The sequence below is a fragment of the Sorex fumeus genome, unplaced genomic scaffold (assembly GCF_029834395.1).
Source record: "Sorex fumeus unplaced genomic scaffold, SorFum_2.1 ptg000037l, whole genome shotgun sequence".
NCBI lineage: Eukaryota > Metazoa > Chordata > Mammalia > Eulipotyphla > Soricidae > Sorex > Sorex fumeus.
Window position 1 is genome coordinate 54,259,801 of NW_026606094.1, and position 24,709 is coordinate 54,284,509.

Here is a 24,709-nt window from a genome sequence, read left to right on the forward strand (position 1 = left end):
ACTATACAGTGAAAACAGTGCACAGAAAGTCATAACAGGTTCAAATGTATTTCCTACAAAATGTTTTGCTTTGAACCTTTGGATTGCATCATAAATTTAAAGAATTGACATATCATTTATTTGACAAATACTTATTGAATAGCTACTACACTGCAGACATCATTGTAAATGCCAAGGGCTAATTAGGAAACCAGCTTGAAGCGATCATCAAGAACTTGGACTTTATCTAGTTCATAACAAATCAGCAATGGTAGTCAAATTTAAAGTACTCTAACTCTCAATAATTTTGATCCATGCTTGTGTGTGTAAAATATTAATGAGACTATAAGGCTAGGTGGAAGAATTAACTCAATAGACTGAGGGCATGTTTTGCAGAGGTCCAGTTTGATCTTGGCATCACCTGGTCCTTGGTGCACCACTGGGAATAGCCCTTGAGCACTGCCACTGTATCCAAAAATAAATAAATAACAACAAAACAAAAACCAGTAGGCTGCTTTTAAAAACAGGTCCCAGGAAGAAATTACGTTGCAGAACTGAACATAAGCAAATTTAAATGACTTTTTGCACCTTTCAGCAATGTTGACAGCTAGACTTTTAAGTGTGGAATTTTACTTAGAAGCTCATATTAGGGACCAGAGAGATAGTACAGTAGGTAGGGCCTTTGTTTTTCCTGAACTTCTGTCACTGAATAAGAGTTCTTTTCTCTATTGTTTGCTTTTTCCCAGGTTCTAGGAAATAAGCCAGCACTTCCAGACGGGACTGATGACGATGACACAGTTGCAGACATAACTAACAGGAAGATGGCCAAGCTTTACATGGTGAGTTCATCCCAAGAGGTGTGTTATTCTTTATTACTGGACTGGATACCACTGAGGAGGCCTTAACTCCAGGGAGACATTCTCTTTGCTAATGTTTATCATTCTCATCTCCTCAAAAAGAAACATGAGAACAGATTTGTTCTTTGTTCCAGCAACGGATTTGTTATGTTTATTAAAAATGAATATGATGTGATGTAATGCTTCTGCCCAACGAAATTATACATGGCTGCTCTATAAATTGCTGCTCTATAAATTGTCAAAATATGTTCTGAGAAACTACATTCATAATTTTTTTTCGTTCGTAACTGGGAAGTAGATCAGCACTCAAGCTTATGTCCTGCATGAGCGAAGTTCTGGCTTTGATCCCTGGCACCACGTGAATACACAAACACACGCTTTTTCCTCTGTTGAGTGAAAATGCTTGTGGAATTTTACTTAGAAATCTTGATTTTTAAAAACGAATACAGTCTTTACTTACTTACAAAATCTTTAGTCATCGGAAGGATTTCTTAGTTACAGGAGGGCACATTATGAAATCAAAGAGCTGGAAGGGAACTTGGTAAAAATAATCTGGGCATTGGCCAATCTAGTTCTACTCAGTTCTGTATGTGGGTGAGAATTTATTTTTAGAGTTTGGGGACTTCCCAGCTAAATGAATTTAAAAACAAAAATAACATTTTACAGTATAATTGAGTTCATTAATTTTGGAGGTTATAGTTTTTAAAAATGGCTGTATTAGTATTGAAATATACTTTATCTACCATATATTTTTCACAGTTAAATTCACAATTTGGTGTTCTGGTTTTTTTTATTATATTTTGAGGCTGACGTGTCCAGGACCATAATCTAATTTTGGAATATATGATTTATCCCACAATGATCACATGGAATGTCTCTTAGGTTTCAGATGCCAGTGGGTCCATGAAAGTGAGTGTGGTGTCAGAAGAAAATCCCTTCTCCATGGCCATGCTGCTTTCCGAAGAATGCTTTATTTTGGACCATGGTGCTGCAAAACAAATTTTTGTTTGGAAAGGTAAAAGATGCCATTGACATTTTTCCATATTAGGGTTTTAGATATTCAGAGGGTTTTAAAAAAAATAAAAACAAGACTTTTTTTTCTTTAAAATGAAGCTTAACTTTTATAAAGCTTCATCTTCAAACTGTAGCACTGTAGCACTGTCCTCCCGTTGTTCATCGATTTGCTCGAGCAGGTACCAGTAATGTCTCCGTTGTGATATTTGTTGTTACTGTTTTTTGGCATAACAAATACGCCACGGGTAGCTTGCCAGGCTCTGCCGTGTAAACAGGTCTCATAAAATAGAAACAGATAAAGCCATGTTTTCTTCTTACTAGCGTCATTTGACAGGAATTATGTGGTTAAAAAACCCGTGGGGCCTGCAGCAGTAGTTCAGTGTCCTGAGCTGTGCTCTCCATAAAGGAGGCCCAGGTTTGATCTACAGAACCACATGGTCCCTTGAACATCATCGGAAGCAACCCCCAAGCACAGAGACAGGCGTAGCCCCTGAGCACTGCAGGGTGTGAGTTAAAAAAAGAAAGAAGAAAAAAAAAAACAGGGCCAGAGTTAGTAAAAGAGGTAAGGTACTTGCCTTGCTTTCTGCTGCTTTGACAAACCGTTTCAGCACCACCACTGCATATGTGTGGTCCCCTGTGCACACAGCCAGGAATAGCTCCTGAGCACTGCTGAGCTGACACTCTCCCAGCCCTCTGTCATACCCCCCCCCCCGCCCCCGTAAAATCCCCGTAAAATTAAAAACAACCCAAGAGAAATGTCAAAGTAGTATTTTTAAAAGATGTCTTTCTTCATATTATTAAACATATTTAATTTGCTGGCACCAGTACATATCAGTGGTTCACATTTGAATATGATTTAATTAACACAAACTGCATTAATATCAACACATTAATATAGCAGGAAGTTTTGCCAACTTCAGTGTTACATTTAAATGAAGTTATCATGATTATTCTTTCGTTTCTTCATTAATATAACATCCTTCTTTGAAATTTTGTCTGTCTTTATTTTGTATTCTAGGGAAAGATGCTAATCCCCAGGAGAGAAAGGTTGCAATGAAGACAGCTGAAGAGTTCCTACAGCAAATGAATTATTCCACCAATACCCAAGTACGTCTGGAAATGAACTGGCTAGAGAAAAACTTCAGCATGGGTGCCCATAATGTATTCATAAAATTCACAAAAGAATCTGGTGCATACTCATGTATGCGTGTGAAGTCAATCTTCACTTGAGTGTGTCCCTTGTTGGGTCAGTTGTCCCTAGGTATATCCATGTGTGGTATAAAAATGTGGCAAAACTGGAGACCAGATTTCAGGGAGCTGTGTGTGACTGAGAAAAATCCATCTACTTCCTCCAAAGCCATTATTAACTCAGGAAAATCCACTACAGTTAAATTAACTGATCTGTTCCTTTGAGAAAATAGTGCAAATATGGGCTGACACTCAGATATTATTAGATTTCATTGAAATCAACTTAGAAACGTCTTTTATTATTGTCTCAGCCTCATCTTCATGTTTATCTCCTGTCACAAGTAACACAAGATAATTTCTTCTAGATTACTTCCCTCTTATGAAGAAAACAGAGAAAATGTAAAGTTTGCTTTGCTACAATGATAACCTGTGAAAGAACTGTATTCATTCCTCATATATCCAAATTCAGTGACAGTTACTTCAGTCAGATGTGTGACACATGGGGTTGAGTTATTTTGACTTCTATTTAATAACTTTTCCTTTGTCTTTCTTTTAAGTATCTTAGCTTCTGAGTTTAGACCTGTCATTTCAGAGGCCAAAATAATTCTTTAATTTTCTTAGTTTTTTTTCCCTCACTATTAGATAACTTCTTGTTTCTAATTATTATTATTGTTGTTTACATTTCAGATTCAAGTTCTTCCGGAAGGAGGTGAAACACCAGTTTTCAAACAGTTCTTTAAGGACTGGAGAGATAAGGATGAGAGTGATGGCTTTGGGAAAGTGTATGTCACAGAGAAAGTGGCCCACATAAAACAAATTCCATTTGATGCCTCAAAATTACACAGTTCCCCACAGATGGCAGCCCAGCACAATATGGTGGATAATGGTTCTGGCGATGTGAAGGTACTGGCCTGGTTTTCTTTTATTTAATTTTTGCTGGCATTTGTGGAATATAAATTAAGGAAACTACAGTCTATAAAGTATGAGTTTTCCTTAGTAGTAAACATGGTTCACTTTGGATTAAATTCAGGAAGTTAAAGCAAAATGAGATGTCTGATCTTTAGCCTTAGTTTACAATATATTTCTGTTGAGATTTGAAGGAGTTAGTTGATATATGCAAGATTACCCAGTTATTATTAAGAAGAACTGGCTTGGAACCCAGCTATTTCCTGGTCCAAAACTTCTGGTTCTCAGAATTGGGATTGTCTAGAGAGATTGTGTTGCTCCAAATGGAATAACTATCACATCTTTCCTTCAGACCTTAGGAGCATTCGTAAGACACATCAGGCATGTGTATATGTGCTAAAATCGCAAATATCTTTACAATATTGAATTAAGCTTATTGATTATTCCCTTTTTTTCCCCCAGCAAAAATTGCTAGCAAATTTCCTAATCATTGTCCCTAACTCAAACCTCTTCCTACTCAACCCCACTCTTGAGTTAATAAAAACTGAGTGGAGTCACTTCCTGTTCTAAAATATCTTAATGACTCACAAAAAGTTTTCCCTCTTAGCTGGCTGCACAGGGTTTTCTGTGATTTGGGCCTTGCTTTCCTGTTGGCCGCATCACAAACAGCAAAGCAAGTGCCCATCCTCTTGAGATCTGTTACCAAGGCTTTGAGCGCTCTTACATGCTCCACCAGCTAGCTAACTTGCACATTCCCCCTCTGAAATTCAGTTCTCAAGCTCATCTCTTCTGAGAAGCCTTCCCTCTATTTTGACATGGTTTATGCTCAAACTATAAATAATATTTTAACAGAACTTATGTAAGTACCACAGAGTTGTTCTTTTACTTACAAATTTCTCCTCCAAGGGTTACTTTTTAGTTCCTTTAGTGTAGGAATATTTCTGGACCATAGTGATATTACAGAGGTTAAGACTCTTGTCTTGCATATGGTCAGCCAGTTCTATCCCTGATACTGCATATGGTCCCCAAAGCACAACCTTGAGTGGTCTCTGAGCATAGAGCCAGGTGTAAATTTGAGTACCATTAGGCATGGGCCAATCACTCTCTCCCCAAGAGAATTATATTTATGAACTGAAAATTTTAATTTCTTATTCCACTGGGTTGTCATTATATTTTCACTAATCAATTAAGTAAAAGGCTTTAATTGACAAGCTCGGACCAAGTTCTGCAAAGGATACAAAGAAAATATGAACACTAAAATAGGACACAAGCAAATTGAATTTCTTTTCTTTGCTTGATTTGTAAAGGAAATTTTTTATGAAGGCTAAAAATTGTTTTGATGTATCAATAGTATTAGATAAATAAAAATCTAAGTTTGGCATACATTATTGTATTCTTTACAGATCTGGCGAGTAGAAAATAATGGTAGGGTCGAAATTGACAAAAACTCATATGGCGAATTCTTTGGTGGTGACTGCTACATTATTCTCTACACTTATCCCAAAGGACAAATTATCTACACATGGTGAGTTTTCCTCTTTCCTAAGATCTTAAGTTTCAAAGTGAAAAAATTTTACTTTAAAGTTAAGTTTCATTAACTTCAATGCCATATAAAATTAATCCTATAATAACCCCAGTGAGATTTGTATATCATGCATTTAGTCCTTGATTTTTGGCACTATTTTGATTTTATTTTGTAGCTACTGTCCACAAGCAAAAATGGTTAGAATTTTAGAATGTTTTAAAAAAAAAAGTATAAATAAATAACTCTGTGCTAAGTTATTTATTCTGAAGAGAAGAGAACACAGCACTAAATCACATATTCAGGTAACTTTTTACTAAGTGAAACCATGTTAATTAGAACATCCTGAAAATGCTGGAAAAGACAGAAGCATTCTTGAAAAAAAAATATTTGGAATTGAGAGAGGTATGTGGCAGGTATGAAGGGAATGCAGCATCTGACCTTTGCCTAAGTCATGACGGCAGCCTGCAGTGAGCACTGTGAATGCTCATAGACTCAGCTCTCTGCTAAAAAGGTATTCTTTCCCTTGCTGACTGAGATAACTGAGTCATCTTCATCCCCACTTACCACTTTACACTTATTAGTGCCTTTAGCCAAACCAAATTCAGGAGGTGGAGTGAATCTCCGTATTCCATAGATTCTTGCTGCCTCAAGTGAGGCCTGGGAACCAAAAGCCCAAGAATTCCTCAGGAGCAGGTTAGGAGAGTAGAACCTTGAGCCTCATCTTTAACCCACTAGGGCAGAACCTGCATTTTAACAAGTTTCTCAGGTGGTTAATGTGTACTTTAATGATTAACAGCACTGCCACTGGCAATGATTGGATACACTAGCACATCTTAACAGGGATAATTTTTTCATAAACCCAAATTCTAGACCCTTATTTCATACCAAATAAACCAGTTCAGATGGTGGCACTCCTGAGTTTCTGTAACCACAAGTTAGTGCACCATGACCATTTTGACCTGATAGCCACATCATAAACCTATCAAAGATTTATTAGGCTATACATATTACATATTTTTATTTGTTATATATTATTCTGTACTTAGCTATTTAGTTCAACACTTAATATGCCATCTTTATAGCAAGCTTTTGAGCAACATATTTGTGCCACCAAAGTACTAAAATATTACCATATACTATTTCTTTTCCTAATAACCAGATTATTTTCAAGTGAAAAAAGGAGAGGAAGTGAGACATTTTAGGTAACTTAAGCCAAAACCACAACCTTCACAGTTGACTAAGCACTATTTCAATTCTAGGTCACTAGTCCTAAAGCCTGAGTAATCTATACCCAAGTCTATGGAATATGTCCTTAATTTTCAATTTTCTTTTCTGAAACTTAATTCAGAAAAATGTTTGCACAAAATGCATTGCATATATGGGAATGAATTGTACTGCTGTTCAGCTTTCCTTTCAATTCTGTTTCTGAGCCTTACTCTTAAATCTCTTTTATATGTTAAAAAAAATAATGTAATTGATTTTGGCATTTAGATGAAACCAAAAAAGATTAAACAATCAATTAAAAGATTATTTTAAGAAATTTGCTATTTGTAATGTGAATGTAATTAAAGCAGAATAAATAGAATATAGATTTGCAGTAGCTATTCCTTAACTCATTTGAAGTAAATATTTATTGAGCACTCTATATGTATATGTGTTACATATATGTATGTGTGTATATGTAAATTGAACCCCCAAGAACTTGCACTTTAAAGAGAAGCAAATGGCTAACAGGCATTTCAATTATGTATGAGGACTTTAAAATAAGAACAAGCTGAGTGAGTGATCTTTGGGGAATTATAGATGAACTCAATCCCATTTATTGATGAAAGAGTCTTGTGACATCTCAATGGGGGCTCAAGTGAGAACCAGACAGACAAGCAATATGAAAGTCATTCGAAGCAATTTAGGAAAAACTGTTTTAATCTACTAGTAATGATACAGCTGGAGCAGAATTAGGGCACAAAGAATAAAGCCAGAAATTTAGAAGCCAAATTAGGAATGACTTTGCAAACCATGCTGAGAATGATCTTTATTTTCAGGTCATTAGAAACGAATCAAACGTTTTGCACAGGGGAGTGACAGTAATGGTTTTCATCTTAAAAATGATTCCAGTTGACATCTAAGGAATGTGCTTCTGCACTAGACTGGTGCCTGGAAGGCCACTGGGAATTTGTTGCAATAATACAGCTGAGTGGCCTTGTGACCAGAATTCATTGAAAGGGCGGGGGGGGGGGGGGGGTGGAAATGATGAGGCAAGTGTGCAAGTAATTAAGGAGCTTGCATTTGGAAGATTAGTTCCTGGGAATGAAAACGATGATCAAGTTAGGATGACCCCATTCTCCCACCCCCAACACCATATAGGGAATAGCATTTTTTTTTTCATTAAAATAAGGAATTCAGGAGGAGGACAAATTTGGTGACTGCTACAAAAAAATTCAAAGGGAATAAGAAGATGAGATATGTCACATGCAATAGTTACTCTCTTTGAGATAAAACTAGGATGAAAAAACCAGAGATAGAATAGTGTTTGGGTACTTGTCTTGAATGTGCAAAGCCCCGGGTTCAATATAAATTGGATACATGAGAGTTCTTTTATGAGTTTTACCACTAAATATCACAGATAACAAATATGCTAATCTTGTGTAGTTTTCAAAATGTTGCAAGCTTTATAAAGTTAGTAAAAAGGCATTGCATAATTACATAGATTATTTGAATAATGGCTTTGAAATTAAACAACACCAGGTTATGTGATCATTTTCAGGCAGGGATGTAAAAGGTTTAAGCCTGGAAGTCAGAGTTAAAGGTGAGAGACAAGAATTAAGTCAGAACTAAATATATAAAGTTCTCTATTTCTAAGGTTACTTATACTCTAAAATAATAGGGAACAAATATTTCAGCAGTGATCTTTACTTTGGAATGTCAGGTAATTGAAATTGAACAAGCATTGAACAATGGCAAGGATGAATCTCTTGAAGCAGTAAATTCCGTTTTCATGCTGCATTTATTTTTAATGAGCAACAAGCACCATAGGTTTATAAAGAAGAAATCATGTCAAAGTAAATTGCTTTTATTTCCCCCCTGAGTCTCTGATTTCAAAATTAGAGGCTACAAGCAACTTTATTATGTCTTGATTGTACTGAAGTACCTGACCCCCTGGGTCATAGATCCATAAAGCAAATTAGAATCTGTATGGATAGAAGTATAGATCACTTTGACAGGAAAAGGAAGAGGGCTGGAGTTAAGTAGTGAGGTATTTATTAAGAGTGTCAGATGAAGCAAGTCTGATGATGTTTTTCAGGTTTGCTGATTTAAATACTGGGTGGGAGGGTATGGAAAAAGGAGGCAAACTTGAGTGATGTCATTTGATCATTGAAAATGTTTCTTCTAGAAAAAAAAAAAACTGGGAACATATCCAAGAGACTGTGTGTGTGCAAAGTACTGATAGGTGATAGACTGCTGTTCTCTCAGCTCTTCATAATTCCCCACCCAACTTCCAGAATTTTCCTTTTAGATGGAGGTGGGGGTGGGATGGTTCAACTACACCCAGCAGTGCTTATATGGCTGTTATTTTTTTTGTTTTATTTTATTTTTATAAAGTAGTTCACAATATTTGATTACATTTAATATTCAAATACCAATCCCATCACCATTACACCTTCCCACCACCGTATTTTGGATGTTTCCATCCCAAACCCCAATCCCTGCTCCAAAGCAGAACTGAAATAATTAAACATATATATGTAAAAATATATTTCCCTCTAAGATTGCTTGCCTTCTACTTTAAACCTCATCAAATGTGGTCTTGGAGTATGATTGGTGTGAGGTCTGAGATGTCATGTGACAGTGAATGTAGCCGCACGGTCCAAAGATAGGTATACTCATGCGTGAAACTTGGCTTGAACACATGGAGAGTGACCATGAGCATGGTGGCGATTGAGTTCTCAGCTGCTGGAGCTGGGTCCCTTGGGGCAGGAAGGGGCCTCACCCACCCCCACTCCAAGGTGGCAGGACTTTGTTCTTGACTTTGTACTCAGGAATGACGCCTGACAAAGCTCAGGGCACCAGACCTGGGGCTTGGGGGGTTAGAGCCAGGGTCTGGAGAATGTGTCTGTGAGGGAGATAGGAAGGAAGATGGGGTAGAAGGAAAACAAACACAGGATCTCGTACACGGGAGGGAAGCACTTTACCCAGACTCTCCCAGAAATGTTTGTTACTATTTAAAGGCTCATGAAAAAGCACTTGTGCTTTACTTTTATAGGCATCTGTATTAGGGGAAGCACTTTCTAATTTAATATGTGTCTGTCGTGAAAGTATCTTTTCTACCCCCCACTTTTTTCACACTTCTTGTTGAACTTTTTAATATGAAATGCTTCACAAACCTTTATGCTTGTAGTATTTGCATTTTAGTTTATGTACTGCTGAAGTGAGAAAAAAAGCGGAACTTTTTTTTTTAATCAGTTACTTGATTGATGCCCTTGACTCAACAAAGTATTTTGAGTAAATAAGATAAGCCCCATTTAAACATTCAGTACTTAGGGGTCTAAGAAGAAGGTATACTTGTGGGAGTTGGGTAGAGAACAGACAGGCCATGCTCAAGGCTTCAGAAGGCAAGTTACAATTATCAAAGATAAAATCGTGGATTTTGTGTACAAAACAGAGGTTGTCAAGCAGGGAGTTTAGCGAGTATCAGAATAAGTCAGCTAGAAAGAGATCAAGAGGGCAGGTTTCCAAAAGCCATTCTGCAAATTACAGTGGTGATTAGAGCCACACACTGCCCCCATCCAGGGCTTCTAAAGCTTTTTCCATTCATGATGTTGTTTCCTTTGATAAATGCAACCTGGGTGAGCACTGCTGGGGAAATACTTCAAATGCATTACGAGGTTGATTTTGAAATAATTTTTGGATCTGCATTCAGAAAGATATCTTTTACTGTTGCCACATCCAGTTATACCATCTTCTCTGCAGTCACGATCCGAAGTTTAGGATGCTAAGCCCTAGAAAAGGAAGTAAGTTACACATATTCATTCATTGAGTTTTATGTAATTTGATGGTAGGTCAGCCTCTTTTACAGTTTTACACATGATTTATTTAAAGAATTTATAAACTGATGATTGGAACCTCTCTGTTACTTCTGGTAATTGTTTTTGCTTCATTTTCTGGGTTCAGATATTTGATACTATGTTCACTAGTCTAAAAAGACAGTGCACTTAATATTCAAATCTGACTGGGCTCTGTTTTCTTTCAATACTTCTCAGATGTATTATTTTTACTATGGAAGTGGTTTTTGAAAATAAACAGCTCCAATTTGATATTGCACAGACTAGATTACTTAGTTTAGTTATATGAGACGCTAAATCCCAATTTCTTTAATATAAAGTGGAGGTCAAGACACCCACCATAGAAACCTCTAGACAATTCCAAGACAAGTAAATATCTTCCAAAATATGATCATGCATCCTGCTCATAACCTGTGAAAACAGGGATTCTTGGTTTATTACTATGTTTTAATCAATGTATCATGGGTTGCAATACTACAGGTTGCAGGAATACAGCTTTAGGCCTGGATGAATGTATGCCCCACACCATTCCCACCCCAAACATCTGCTCACCTTCACCGCTTTCTCCTTTGACCCTCTCAACTCATTGCTTCTGTCCCCATGTCTTCTTCCCTCTAGTAACCAGTACTTTGTTGCCAAAGTTTAAAGGTATTGTTTTTATTTTCGTTGTTGTTCCTGTGCGTGCTCTGTGTCCTTATGAGTGAAATCATAAGGTATATTCATCTTCTTGATAGCACAGCGGTAGGGCATTTGTCTTGCTCGCAGCCAGCCCGGCCAAACCGGGTTCGATTCCTCTGCTCTCGGAAAGCCCGGCAAGCTATCGAGAGTATCTCGCCCGCTTGGCAAAGCCTGGCAAGCTACCTGTGTTGTATTCAATATGCCAAACACAGTAACAACAAGTCTCAAAATGGAGACGTTACTGGGCCTGCTGGAGCAAATCAATGAACAACAGGAGGACAGTGTTTACAGTGATATTGCTCACTTAGCACAATTGCCTCAGAGGTCATTTGTATGATCAGAAATTATTTTATCACTTCTTTTTTTTCTTTTCTTTTTTGGGTCACACCTGGAGGCGCTCAGGGTTTACTCCTGGCTTTGCACTCAGGAATTACCCATTGGCGGTGATCAGAGGATCATATGGGATGCTGGGAAATGAACCCCGCTTGGCAGCATTCAAGGCAGACGCCCTACCCACTGTACTATATAGCTCCATCCCCCTATTTTATTACTTCTTAGCAATTGTTTTTCTCTTGGTCTTTTGAATTGAAGTCTCTGCTTGAAATGACTACATTGCAAGGTCTTAAAACCTAAATCCAGACTAACTTATTTAACTTTAATTCCTCCAGGCAAGGAGCAAATGCGACTCGAGATGAGCTGACGACATCCGCATTCCTGACTGTTCAGTTGGATCGGTCAAACGGGGGAAATGCTGTGCAGGTGGGGACATTCACCCCTCCTAGATCCACAAAATTTTCTGGGTGAATTTCAGGTCTAAGTCCTCTACCTAAGTGGAGATAGGGATTTGACATTTTCTAGATAGCAACATTTTTTCCTTTTGAATTTTAGTATTTCCTCCTTTCATGCTACCTTAACCCTCTCAGATTCTGAAAAAGGAAAAAAAGCAAACAAAACCAAAGGGGAAAAAATTAACTAGTAACCAATTTAAGAACCCCATTTCTTCTTCCTCTAGAACCACAGCATGTGTTAATGACAGTCATTTGACATTCAGACTGCTTTATTCTTGAGTTTCACTTCTTCTGTGTCTTTATTCCTTACACTATAACTTAAATACAGACTCTAGTGGGACTCTGTTTTCTTTCAATATGTTTCTCAGTGTGTGTCTGCTGTACTCTTTTTTTTTTATTTGTTTATTTTGGGTCCTCACTTAGAGTTGCTCAGGGCTTACTGTGGCTCTGGCTTGTGGATCACTCTGGGTGGTGCCTGACTGACCATATAATCTGGGAGGAGCCCAAGGCCCCTGGATGTTAGTGTGTGCTCAGTCCCCTGAATTTACCCTTAAGCCTACAAAGTTTGTCTACTCTTCTTTATTCCATCAGTAGCATTTGCTTGCGAATCCCACGATAAGCTTTCACTAATGTCTTCCACACCCCATCTCATCTTTACCCCCTTCTTTCACCCCCCTTCGCTTTTCCAGCTCTAGAAGCTCACACTGCTCTTCTTGATACAGCAGCATGAAGAAGTCCATTTACAAGGATGTTTAACTTCCTCATCACTGACAATGAACCAACCCAATTCCTTCTGGAATTTTTTTCCCTTAAGTTTCACATATAGTTCATTGCTTCTCCAAAAATTAAACAGAGGGACAGATAGAATATTTCGTAGATGAAATCTGAGATGTGGAACTGAATTTGATTATTCCAGCTGGTTACCTTCCATCATGCCACTTGTTAGTAGAAATATAAAGCAAATTAGATCTAAATTTAGTGGTACATAATTATTAGTTTTTTTCTCTGTATCACTGTATCACTGTCATCCCGTTGTTCATTGATTTACTTGAGCGGCCCCAGTAACGTCTCTATTTGTCCCAGCCCTGAGATTTTAGCAGCCTCTCCTTACTCGTCTTTCCCAACGATTGGAGGCTCTTCTAGGGTCAAGGGAATGAGACCTGTTATAGGTACTGGTTTTGACATATCGAATACACCATGGGGAGCTTGCCAGTCTCTGCCTGTGTGGGCAGGATACTCTCAGTAGCTTGCTGGGCTCTCTGAGATATATATATTAAGTACTAATAATTTTTTATTGGGGGGTAGGTATTAGAACTGGGGTCAGCCACAAGCAGCAAAAAGCACCTTAGCTAACCCCTATACTATCTCTTCAGCCCCTATAGTTCATTTTTTAATGTGCTTAACTACTCTTCCATGAATTGCCAACATAGCTTTCTTGCATGAACTATTCTAAGATGAACTGACATGATTTATTTTATTTATATCTAAAATATTTGACACATTACATGAAAACTTCCAGTATATACTTGTGCCTATAAATTCTGTTTCTGAGCAAACCATTTGATCTTTCTATCAATGAGTGAATTGCCGTTCTCAGCCATTTAAACCTTTATTGACCATGGAGTGCTAAAATATCATTTGAGCACTAGATGGCAGTAGTTAGCAGCAATAGAAGTGAAAGGTTTTTTTTTTAATAGGTGTTTTAAATTTCCCTTTGTAAAATATATTAACAATATTGAAATGGTCCAGTTTATCTCTTTGCTCTCCATTTTCACTTCACAACAGAGATTGAGTCTTCATTAATAGTCTTTTTTTTTTATGTTGGCCATTGAGATTTTCTTAATGTTACAAGAACAATTTAGCCTGCAATACTTTTTTTTCTTTGGGGACCACACCCAACTATGTACAGGGCTCTTTGTTCAGGGATCACTCCTGGTGAGCCCCAGGGAACCCATGGTAACAGGGTTAAACCTGGGCAAGCGGCATGAAAAGGCCACTGTGCTATCTCTCCCGCTCTGAGATAGTTCAATTTTATCATACAGCAGTATTCTGTATGATTATATACATAATCTGTATGATATTATATTTATCATACAGCAGTATTCTGTAACTGGGGGGAATAGAGTACTGGCACAAAACCTGAACTGATGATGGGAAAAACTGCATCAATTGCAACTGAAAAATAGTGCAAGAATAAGGTGTTGACCTTGTAGGTTGATCTTGACACAATGTATGGTTGGTCCTCTGAGCACGGCAAGGAGTGATCCATGAGCACAAAGTCAGAAATAATTCCTCATCACCACTGGGTGTGGCAGCAAAGCAAAAAATCACCTATAATAAAGGAAATGGAAGTTTTTAATCTAATATCTTACTTAAAAGTAAAATTAAATAGCATGTTCTTCCATTTCCATATTCTTAAAAGTCCATATAGCTTTCTTTTAAAGGTGTGTTTATTGAGCAAATTTACTATTGCTGTAGGCATTTTGAAAACTAGTCTCTTTTTCTTTTCACCAACTTTTGTTGTTTAATTGAAATATTTTGTCCTTTCTTGGATAGATTTATAATCAAGTTGTTGTTGTTGTTGTTGTTGTTGTTGGTGGTGGTGGTGGTGGTGTTGGTGTTGGTGTTGTTTTGGACACACCCAGTGGTACTCAGGGTATACATCTGACTCTGAGTTCAGGGATCACTCCTGGCAAAACTCAGGAGACCATATGGGGCGGGGTACTGGAGATCAAACCTAGCTTGGCCACATGCAATGTAAGAGCTCTACCCACGGTGCTATCTTCTTTTATAGCAATGGTCGGTGTTTTTACTCTCACCATTGTAGTGCTGAAAAATAATGAGTATGCTTTCGTATTCTCTTTTGTGTTAAAGCATTTGAATGCACATCTTGCATCCTTCTAAACAAGAGTTTGTAAAGCACTGGTTGCTCTTTAAAAAAAAAAGTGTAATTGTCATTAAAGATGACATACGTGAGCCTGTTTCTCTGTTGGAAATGGTAATGCTCAAGTTTTCCTTTTTATGCTCTTTGGAAGCAAAACATGGCCCAGTTTGGTCAAGATTCTGAGAAGAAGCTACCCAGGGATCTTTGTCTGGAGTCACGTGGTTCTTAAGTCAATGAGGACACTGCGTAAACTTAAGTCAATCATGAACACCTACTTCCTGTTGACTGTCTTTCCTCTTGCTCCCCACGCTTTGTTTATTTTTGTTTTGTTTTCCAAAAGGAAAAGAAAAACATATTTGGCAATCCAGCCTTCTTTCATTGCACTTTATATTTCTCTTATCTCCCACCCCCAGATCCGAGTGTCCCAAGGCAAAGAACCTGCTCACCTGCTGCGTTTGTTCAAAGACAAACCTCTCATTATTTACAAGAATGGAACATCAAAGAAAGAAGGACAGGCACCTGCTCCCCCTACACGTCTCTTCCAAGTCCGGAGAAACCTGGCATCTGTCACCAGAATTGTGGAGGTAATAGCATGTGTTCAGTTAGACATACCCCACTTGTGGATTTTCTGGTTGTCAATTGCTCTTAAGACACTCTATTCATTTATCTAATGAGTCTAGTGTTCAGCAAAAACAGTAATTAAAGACGGAGAATCGAGTAATAAAGGTAACCCCAGATTCCATGTCACTGATGTTTTCCACAGCTTTGTGCCAAAACAAATATATTCTAGGAATAAGACTACATGGCAAGCTGTCAGTGGCACGAGGCAGCTCGCACACTATCTGCTTGGGAAGGTGTGAAGGGAGACGGATGACGGATCAGCTGACAGTGCTGGGGGCTCTGGAAGGGAAGGCACAAAGGTGATGACTGTGGCAAGCAAGCTCAGCCAGAACCATAAGCCAACTGGCCAGCGAAGCTGTAACTGCAGCTGTGAAAGAAATCAAGCCCATACTACAGGGTCATAAGACAAGAACTCTCTGGAGAGAGGTCTTGTTGGGGGCCCAGGGTTTTAAATGGCTGCATGCTTGCACTCCTGGGACACTCTGTCATACTTCCTTTCACAGCCCTCTGTCCTTATTAAAATTCAAGTCTCCCAAGTAACCCCCTAAATTGTCCTGTACACGCCTTTGTCCCAGTCCCTGCTCCACCTGGCAGCCCTTCCCCACTGCACAATCCGTTCATCTGAACCCTTAAAACTCAGGTGATGAAGGGATCCCTCCATCTAAAGCCTCTTTTTAAGTGGTCCTCCCTTCACTTCTGAATGAACAGACCTCTGAGAATACACATCCACCTCTAGCCTCTCAAGTGGAACTTGCTTTTTTCCCCATACCCATTTAGCAAACCTCTCATTATTTACAAGAATTCCAGTCCTTTGAGCTATCTTGTTGCACCCCGCTTTTAAAAAATAAAAATAAATTTGGGGCTGGAGTGATAGTACAATGGATAGGGTGTTTGCTTTGCACGCGGCCTACCAGGGTTGGATTCCCGCATCCCATATGGTTCCCAAAGCACCACCAGGAGTAATTCCTGAGTGCAGAGTCAGGAGTAACCCCTGAGCATTGCCAGGTGTGACCCCAAAATAAGCAAAAATTTTTTAAATTTAAAAAAATAAAAATAAATTTTATATATTCATATAAAAGATCTCTTTAATAGCCACATCCACTTGCCCACATACCACATACCACATGATGGATATGTCGTTCCCAATGTTCTCCCTTCCGAAATCGAACATGCCATCTCGTCGGTAAAGAAACAAAAAGCACCTGGCCCAGACAAGATCAGACCTGAACACCTGAAGAACTTACCATCAGTACTCATCAATACATTGGCTCGACTCTTCACACGCTACCTGTCTGAATGCAAGGTTCCATCCCAATGGAAAACCAGCAAGACTGTACTACTATACAAAAAAGGAGACATCCACGACATTGGCAACTATCGCCCAATCTGCCTATTGTCTGTCATCTACAAACTATTCACTCGAGTCATCCTGAATAGGATTAGCAGAACACTAGATGAAGGACAACCATGTGAACAAGCTGGATTCCGAAAAGGATTCAGTACCATTGACCATATCCACACAATAACCAAGCTCATTGAGGTATCTCGGGAGTTCAAGATGCCGCTCTGTCTAATGTTCATTGATTTAAAGAAGGCCTTTGATTCTGTCGAGACGGAAGCGGTCATGGAAGCCCTAGCCAATCAGGGCATACAAACTCAATACATCAGGATCCTTCGTGAGCTCTATTGCGGATTCACTACCAAGATCTCACCATTCTACAAAGAAGTAATCATCCATATCAAGAGAGGGGTTCGGCAGGGTGATACCATTTCACCAAAACTCTTCAGTGCCACCCTCGAGAACATCATGCGACGACTAGAATGGGAAAACATGGGAGTGAAGATAGATGGTCGGCCACTACACCACCTCCGCTTTGCTGATGACATCGTTCTAATAACACCAAACATCAGCCAAGCGGCACAAATGCTGGCGGACTTTGACCGTGAGTGTGGAAAGGTAGGACTACAGCTGAATCTTACGAAGACAATGTTTATGAGAAACAGCCTTGTTCATGACGCTCCATTCGCTCTCAACGGAACCACCATCTCCGAATGCAACAGTTATATATACCTAGGTCGAGAAAGCAACATGATGAATGACCTGGCACCTGAGTTGCGCAGGAGGAAGAGAGCGGCTTGGAATGCCTTCAAGAGTATTGAAGAAATAACTAAAAGGACAAAGAACCTCCAGCTATGAGCACATCTCTTTGATTCCACTATTCTTCCTGCGTTAACATATGCCTCAGAGACCTGGACCCTACGAAAACAGGATGAGAACGCTACTCGGGTCTCTCAAAGAGGAATCGAAAGAACTATGCTTGGAATATCACGATTCACTCAAATGAGAGATAGAATCCGGAGTTCTGATCTTCGTCAACGCTCAAGAATCAGGGACGCTGTCTCATTTGCCAAGACATCAAAAATCAGATGGGCTGGACACGTAATGAGGTTTACAGACAACCGCTGGACTAGAGCCATTACTGATTGGATTCCACGAGACATTAAAAGATCACGTGGACGCCCACCTATAAGATGGTCAGACTTCTTCGTCAAGACCCTAAATGATCGGTTTGAGGCTCTACATGTTCCTAAAATGAACAGATACCATTGGGCTACGCTAGCACGCAACCGGGATAAATGGAGATGTTACTTGCACCCGCTCGAATAAATCGATGAATAACGGGGATTAAGTGATAAGTGATTAAGTGATATACATATATAGATGTAGATCTATATATAGGAGGCTGGGAACCACCAAAACTTTGCCTGGTGATTTTTATGTTCCAAGCTGCCTCACACCTCCTAGGCATGTGTTTTGTTACAGCTCAGCCTTTCCTAATCCTTCTTTTTTTAAAATTTTTTATTTATTAAAAAACAATTGGGCTGGAGCTAGCACAGCGGGTAGGGCGTTTATCTTGCACACAGCCAACATGGCTGACCCAAATTCAATTCCTCCACCCCTCTCGGAGAGCCCGGCAAGCTATCGAGAGTATCTCACCTGCATGGCAAAGTCTGGCAAGCTACCTGTGATGTATTCAATATGCCAAACACAGTAACAACAAGTCTCATGATGGAGACATTACTGGGCGCTATCCAGCAAATCGATGAACAATGGGAGGACCATGACCATGACCATGAAAAACAATTGTTACTGTGTTTGGCATACCGAATACATCATGGATAGCTTGCCAGGCTTTTGGGTCGGCCATATTGGCCACTTGCAGTAGTGATAGCACAGAGGTAGGGCATTTGCCTTGCTTGCAGCCAGCCCAGCTGAGCCACGTTCAATTCCTCTGCCCCTCTCGGAGAGCCTGGCAAGCTACTGAAAGTATCCTGCCCGCACGGCAAAACCTGTCAAGCTACCTGTGACGTATTCAATATACCAAACACAGTAACAACAAGTCTCAAAATGGAGATGTTACTGGGTCTGCTCGAGCAAATCAATGAACAACGGGAAGACAGTGTTTGAAAGTTTTATTTATTGAATCACCATGAGAACAGCCACAAAGCTTTCCAGTTTAAGTCTTGGTCATACAATGATCAAACAACCCATCCCTTCACCAGTGCACATTTTTCGCCACCAAGAAACCCCCATCCCACCCCTCCCCCTGTCAGTGTGACAGATGATTTCCACTTTATTCTTTCTCTACTTTGATCACATTCAATTATATGACAAAAGACACACCATTATTATTTGGAATTTTCCCTGACAATCAGACCTGCCAAAAAGGCATCATTAGATAATTTGTTTTCTATTCCTGATTATAAAGAGAATACAATGTCATGTGGCCGTGATTTTGGATTTCTGATATTTTAGTTATAAGTCTGGAGGGATTTCTGCCAAAAGCTGCTGGGTTCTGAGATTGGTTTGTGTGCCTCTGGGATCATGGCCGTTCAAGAGCTAGAGGAGGCATTCATGGGCGGCAACTCAGGACCTCTTCAGGGCGGGGAGCAGGTCTGGTTCCATCCCCCATTCCGAGAGGCCCCGCATGTCTCATCACTGCAGTTTCATACCTGGCTGTCCATTAGGCTCCCGGGAAGGGAATTTGTTTGTCCCTCCACCTTTTCCCCCTGGCAGCAGCAGCTTGGAGGCCGCCATCTTTCAGAACCCACCCCTTCTTTAAAAACAATTGCTTGACCATTCCTCTTTCCCACGCATCACTTCTCTGCTCCTCTTACGAAAAGAGATTCTCTTCACTCACTCAATAACACTATTTTTTGGTTAGTTTTCTCTAAATCTACTCCTTAAAGTTGCCTTTTCCGAGAAAGGGATCCTCCTTCACTGCTGGTGGGAATGCAGGCTGGTCCAACCCTTTTGGAAAACAGTATGGACGATTCTCAAAAAATTAGAATTTGATCTCCCATTTGACCCAGCTATAGCACTCCTGGGAATATATCCCAGAGAGGCTAAAAGTTATAGTCGAAGTGACATCTGCAATTGTTTGTTCATTGCCGCACTCTTTACAATAGCCAGAATCTGGAAAAAACCTGAGTGCCCGAGAACAGATGACTGGTTAAAGAAACTTTGGTACATTTACACAATGGAGTACTATGTAGCTGTTAGAAAAGATGAAGACATGAAATTTACATACATGTGGTACTACATGGAAAGCATCATGTTAAGCGAAATAACTCAGAAAGAAAGGGATAGACATAGAAAGATTGCATTCATCTGGGGAACATAAAGCAACAAAACGGGAGACTAACACCAACACCCAGGAATGGTTGAGATTAGTACCAGGAATTTTGCTCCATGACTTGAAGGCCAGCCACATGTGCTAGGTGAAAAGGAAGCTCAGATAGAGAAGAGAGCACCAAATAAAGGGTGTTGTGAAGACCCTCCTAGGGTGGGAGAGACATGCTAAAAGTAGTCTATAGACCAAACATGATTGCCACTCAATGCCTCTCTTGCAAAACACAGTACCCAAAAGAAGAGAGAGAGAACAAGGGGGAATGCCCTGCCACAGCGGCAGGGTGGGACGGGGGGGGGCGGGGGGATGGGGATGAGAGGGATGCTAGGACGCGTGGTGGGGGAGGATGGGCACTGGTGGAGGGGTGGGTACTTGATCATTGTATAACTGAAACCCAAGCACAAAAATCTATAAGTCTATAACTGTACCTCATGGTGTTTCACTAATAAAAAAAATGATAAAAATAAATAAATAAATAAATAAAAGGTAAAGGCCCTCCCGTTGATCGTCGATTTGCTCGAGCGGGCCCAGTAACGTCTCCATTGGAGACTTTGTTGTTACTGTGTCTGGCATATCGAATACTCTCGGTAGCTTGCCGGGCTCTCTGAGAGGGGCGGAGGAATCGAACTCGGGTCGGCCATGTTGGCCGCTTGTAAGGCGAACGCCCTACCCGCTGTGCTATCGCTCCACCGAAAAAAAAAGTTGCCTTTTCAAGGACTTAGAAGATAGCTCCAGTGGCAGAACATAAGTCTAACACCCTCAAGCCTTGGGTTTGATCCCCAGAATTGATTGCTCCTCCCTCAGCACCACCAGATGTAGTATTGGTGTCCACCCCCCAGAGCACCTCCAGAGCCAGACTACCACCACAAGACATGAACCCTACAGAATAAAGTCTCTTCGCTGATGCCACTTTCCTTAACCTCTTTCTAGCATTTTCCTTGGCTAGCCTTCCTTTATTTTTTATGTATTTAGTACAGTGGATCAGGGGTTTGCCTTACATGCAGCCGACCTGGGTTCAATTCCCAGCATCCTATATGGTCCCCTGAGCACCACCAGGAGTAATTCCTGAGTACATAGCCGGGAGTAACCCCTGTGCATTGCCAGTTGTGACCCAAAAAGCAAAAAAATAAAATAAAATGCACAGCAGAGCCTGGCAAGCTACCCATGGTGTATTCGATATGCCAAAAACAGTTACAATAATGGGTCTCATTCCCCTGGCCCTGAAAGAGCCTCCAGTATGGCAGCGTTGGGAAAGACAAGCTAAAAATCTCATATCTAGGATGAATGGAGACGTTACTGGCACCCTCTTGAGTAAATTGATGAACAACTTGATGACAGTGATACAGTGATACAGTGATTTGAGTATTTTTATTTTAGGGTGTTTGGGGGCCATAGCTGGAAGTGCTAAAAAGACTCTGGCTCTGCTCAAGGGACCAAATTGGCGCTGGGTATTGAATTAGGAGTGGTCATTTCAAGGCTAGCACCCTGTACTACACTGTGGTCTCCTCCTTATTTTCTAATGGTAAAAACACTGTTTTGTTTTGTTTTTCTATGCGGTTTCTGAAACACTACACTTACAGGATTTATTTCTTCCAATCTCCAAGGCCGTTTTCTTGTCACAGTTTGCTGCATTATCCTTCACTTCTCCTTAAGTACTGGAGGTTCCAAAGCCCAGTCTCAGTCCTCCTCATTATGATCTCATTTAGTCAGAGTTTAAAGCCATCAGGGTTTCATCAGAGCCAGAATAAGCTTCCATAGACTCACATTTACATATGTTTCAAAATTACTAATTTTGAAAAACCTATAGAATTTGAAATCAAAACGAGTGACTCTGGGGGCTGGAACAACAGCACAGTGGGTAGGGCATTTGCCTTGCCTGCAGCCGACCTGGGTTCGATTCCCAGCATCCCACATAGTCCCCTGAGCACTACCAGGAGTAATTCCTGAGTGCATGAGCCAGAAATAACCCCTGTGAATCACCAGGTATGACTCAAAAAGAAAAAAGTAAAAACAACAACTAGTGACTCTGATAGTTCTCTATCATCACGTCTAATGGATTCCTTTTAGATCAATTCATGAGGTCATTTTACTGAAAGAGGATGATAACTGCTTCCCTGATGTGACCAACTCCTGAGACAGACCTTTAAAATTCCTAAAAGTCAGTCCTTCCTTCACTAATATTCTTTCTCTGGGGACAGTAGCCTCCCAAACCTGATGGAACCCAGCTTTCCACATTGCTGATACTTCATCTGCTTGGCAAATGAGCATGATTGGCAAACAGCAGCATTGTCACACAGTTGATCATCACCTCCTTCTTGAAACAAGAGTTCTCACTTGAAAATCACACTCACACAGGACTGCACAAGCACCACGCTCCTGTTTTCTTCCTTCCTCACAGTTGCTCCATCCCAGTCTTAGTCACTTCTTCATCACCCTGTGACTACAGGAACACAGAAGAGCATACACATACTGTAACAATCACACAAGTTTATGTCCAGATGGAGATTCTCATAGAGACCAACACAGAATCAGAAAAACAAAGGTCACTGAACTAAACACACAGGCCCCGTCAGGCTCACTGCCAACTCCCAGCTTCTGCTCTTTCTCTCTCATCCTCAGGCTGTAGTTAGGGTCCAACCACATCCCTCTCAGTCCTCTTTGGCCACATGGACCGGAACTGTACTCTTCTGGCTAGTACTAGACTATGTTTCCCAAGAAAGTAGAAAAGAGAGTTAATCCATTGCAGTGATTTAATGCCTATATGTAATCTTGTAGAATGTGAGACATAATTTATCTGAGCCTGTAAACCTTATGCTGCATCTATACTATTATTTCTTTGCCTACATTGTATTCTAGTCTCTGTTTTATTAGGTTGAGATATCCCTCAATTATTTACTAAATTTTTTTAATGGGGGGCAGGTATTTAAAATATATTTTTTTCTTTTTTTTTATTTTGCTATGTAGGGCTGGAGTGATAGCACAGCAGATAGGGAGTATGCCTTGCACACAGACAACCTGGGTTCAATTCCCAGCATCTCATATGGTCCCCTGAGCACTGCAGGAGTAATTCCTGTGTGCAGAGCCAGGATTAACCCCTGTGCATCACTGGGTGTGGTCCAAAAAGCCAAAAAAAAAAAAAGCTATATAACTTGACTTTATGGAGGCATTTGTGAGAATTACACCCTCTGTCCAAACTTTATTTTTACTCCACCTCTCTTCTTATGGCCTCTTTTAATATTTTTTTCGTTCCTTATCACTAAAGTTTCAGGTATTTTATTTGTAGAGCCTTATGCTACTGTCTGAGTGAGGGTTCATAAAGAGATACAGCAAAGTCTTCAGCTCTGGTATTTCCAGAACCACAGTGCAGTCCCCAGGTACTTAGTGCTATCTGGATTTAATGTCCTGTCATCAGGAAGCAGCAAATGTCTTTCCCTGATCTCTGCATCTGAAGTGTGTGTAGAAGGAGAGAGAGAGTAACATTGTACTTAAATCATTGTGTAACTTTTCCTTACCTTTTAGGTAGATGTTGATGCAAATTCATTAAATTCCAATGATGTTTTTGTCCTGAAACTGCCAAGAAACAATGGTTACACCTGGATAGGAAAGGGTGCTAGCCAGGATGAAGAAAAAGGAGCAGAGTATCTGGCTAATGTCCTCAAATGCAAAACCACAAGGATTCAGGAAGGGGAGGAACCGGGTAAGTTTTGTAGGGGCCAAGAACATATTGATTCAACATATATCCTTGTTTGCTTGTTTGTTTGGGGGAGTCTTTCCAGAAGTGTTAGGGTGGAGGCAGGATGTAGGCCTGATGATGCAGTTCTGGGGCCCCAAAATTCTGTGCTGCTGAGGGCCCAGCTATGCTGGGAGCCTCCATGAGGGCACCCAGCAGTATTGGCGGTGAGAGGGCAAGAATCAAACGGATTCTCAAGCATGCAAGGCACATACTCTAGCCCTTTGGACTCCCTGGGCCTGTATTTGTTATAGTTGTTAATTGAGTGATTTCTTTTTCCTATAGTTTATCTTGGTGTGGTTATGGGGGATAAAAATTCTATACTTGTTGCAAAGGTGGGTACTGGTACTGGCTGTTGTTACATAACTTCTTAACAAGGGTGAGATATTATCTAGGTGAGATGAAATTGTTAATGTAAAAACAAGAGCAACCACATCTGGCAAATGCTTTGGATAATTCCGTGTATTTTCCACAGAGGAGTTCTGGAATTCCCTTGGAGGAAAAAAGTGTTATCAGACCTCTCCACTGCTAGAGACCAGGGCTGAGGACCACCCACCTCGGCTTTATGGCTGCTCCAACAAAACTGGAAGATTCATTGTAAGTTTCTGGTGGAACTCCAGTGGTACCATAACAGGGCCAGAAGAAAGCTTCCCAGTGTGGAGTTGGTATTTTCTAGTTCTTGTCGTAACGTATTGGATATGCCAAACACAGTAACAACAAGTCTCATGATGGAGATGTTACTGGGCCCGCTCGAGCAAATCTATGAACAACGGGAGGACCGTGACTAG

The 24,709-nt window shown here is 40.2% G+C and overlaps 1 protein-coding gene across 1 annotated transcript in view; it reads left to right on the forward strand.

Moving 5' to 3' along the window:
- SCIN (scinderin) overlaps positions 1 to 24,709 on the forward strand; it is an 87,763-nt gene that overhangs the window by 57,392 nt on the left and 5,662 nt on the right. The window contains exons 5-13 of the mRNA XM_056118425.1: positions 726 to 818; positions 1,719 to 1,851; positions 2,869 to 2,957; positions 3,726 to 3,941; positions 5,348 to 5,469; positions 11,876 to 11,966; positions 15,293 to 15,463; positions 23,711 to 23,888; positions 24,397 to 24,518. Of these exons, the coding sequence (XP_055974400.1) occupies positions 726 to 818; positions 1,719 to 1,851; positions 2,869 to 2,957; positions 3,726 to 3,941; positions 5,348 to 5,469; positions 11,876 to 11,966; positions 15,293 to 15,463; positions 23,711 to 23,888; positions 24,397 to 24,518 (1,215 nt within the window). The remainder of the gene's footprint in view (positions 1 to 725; positions 819 to 1,718; positions 1,852 to 2,868; positions 2,958 to 3,725; positions 3,942 to 5,347; positions 5,470 to 11,875; positions 11,967 to 15,292; positions 15,464 to 23,710; positions 23,889 to 24,396; positions 24,519 to 24,709) is intronic.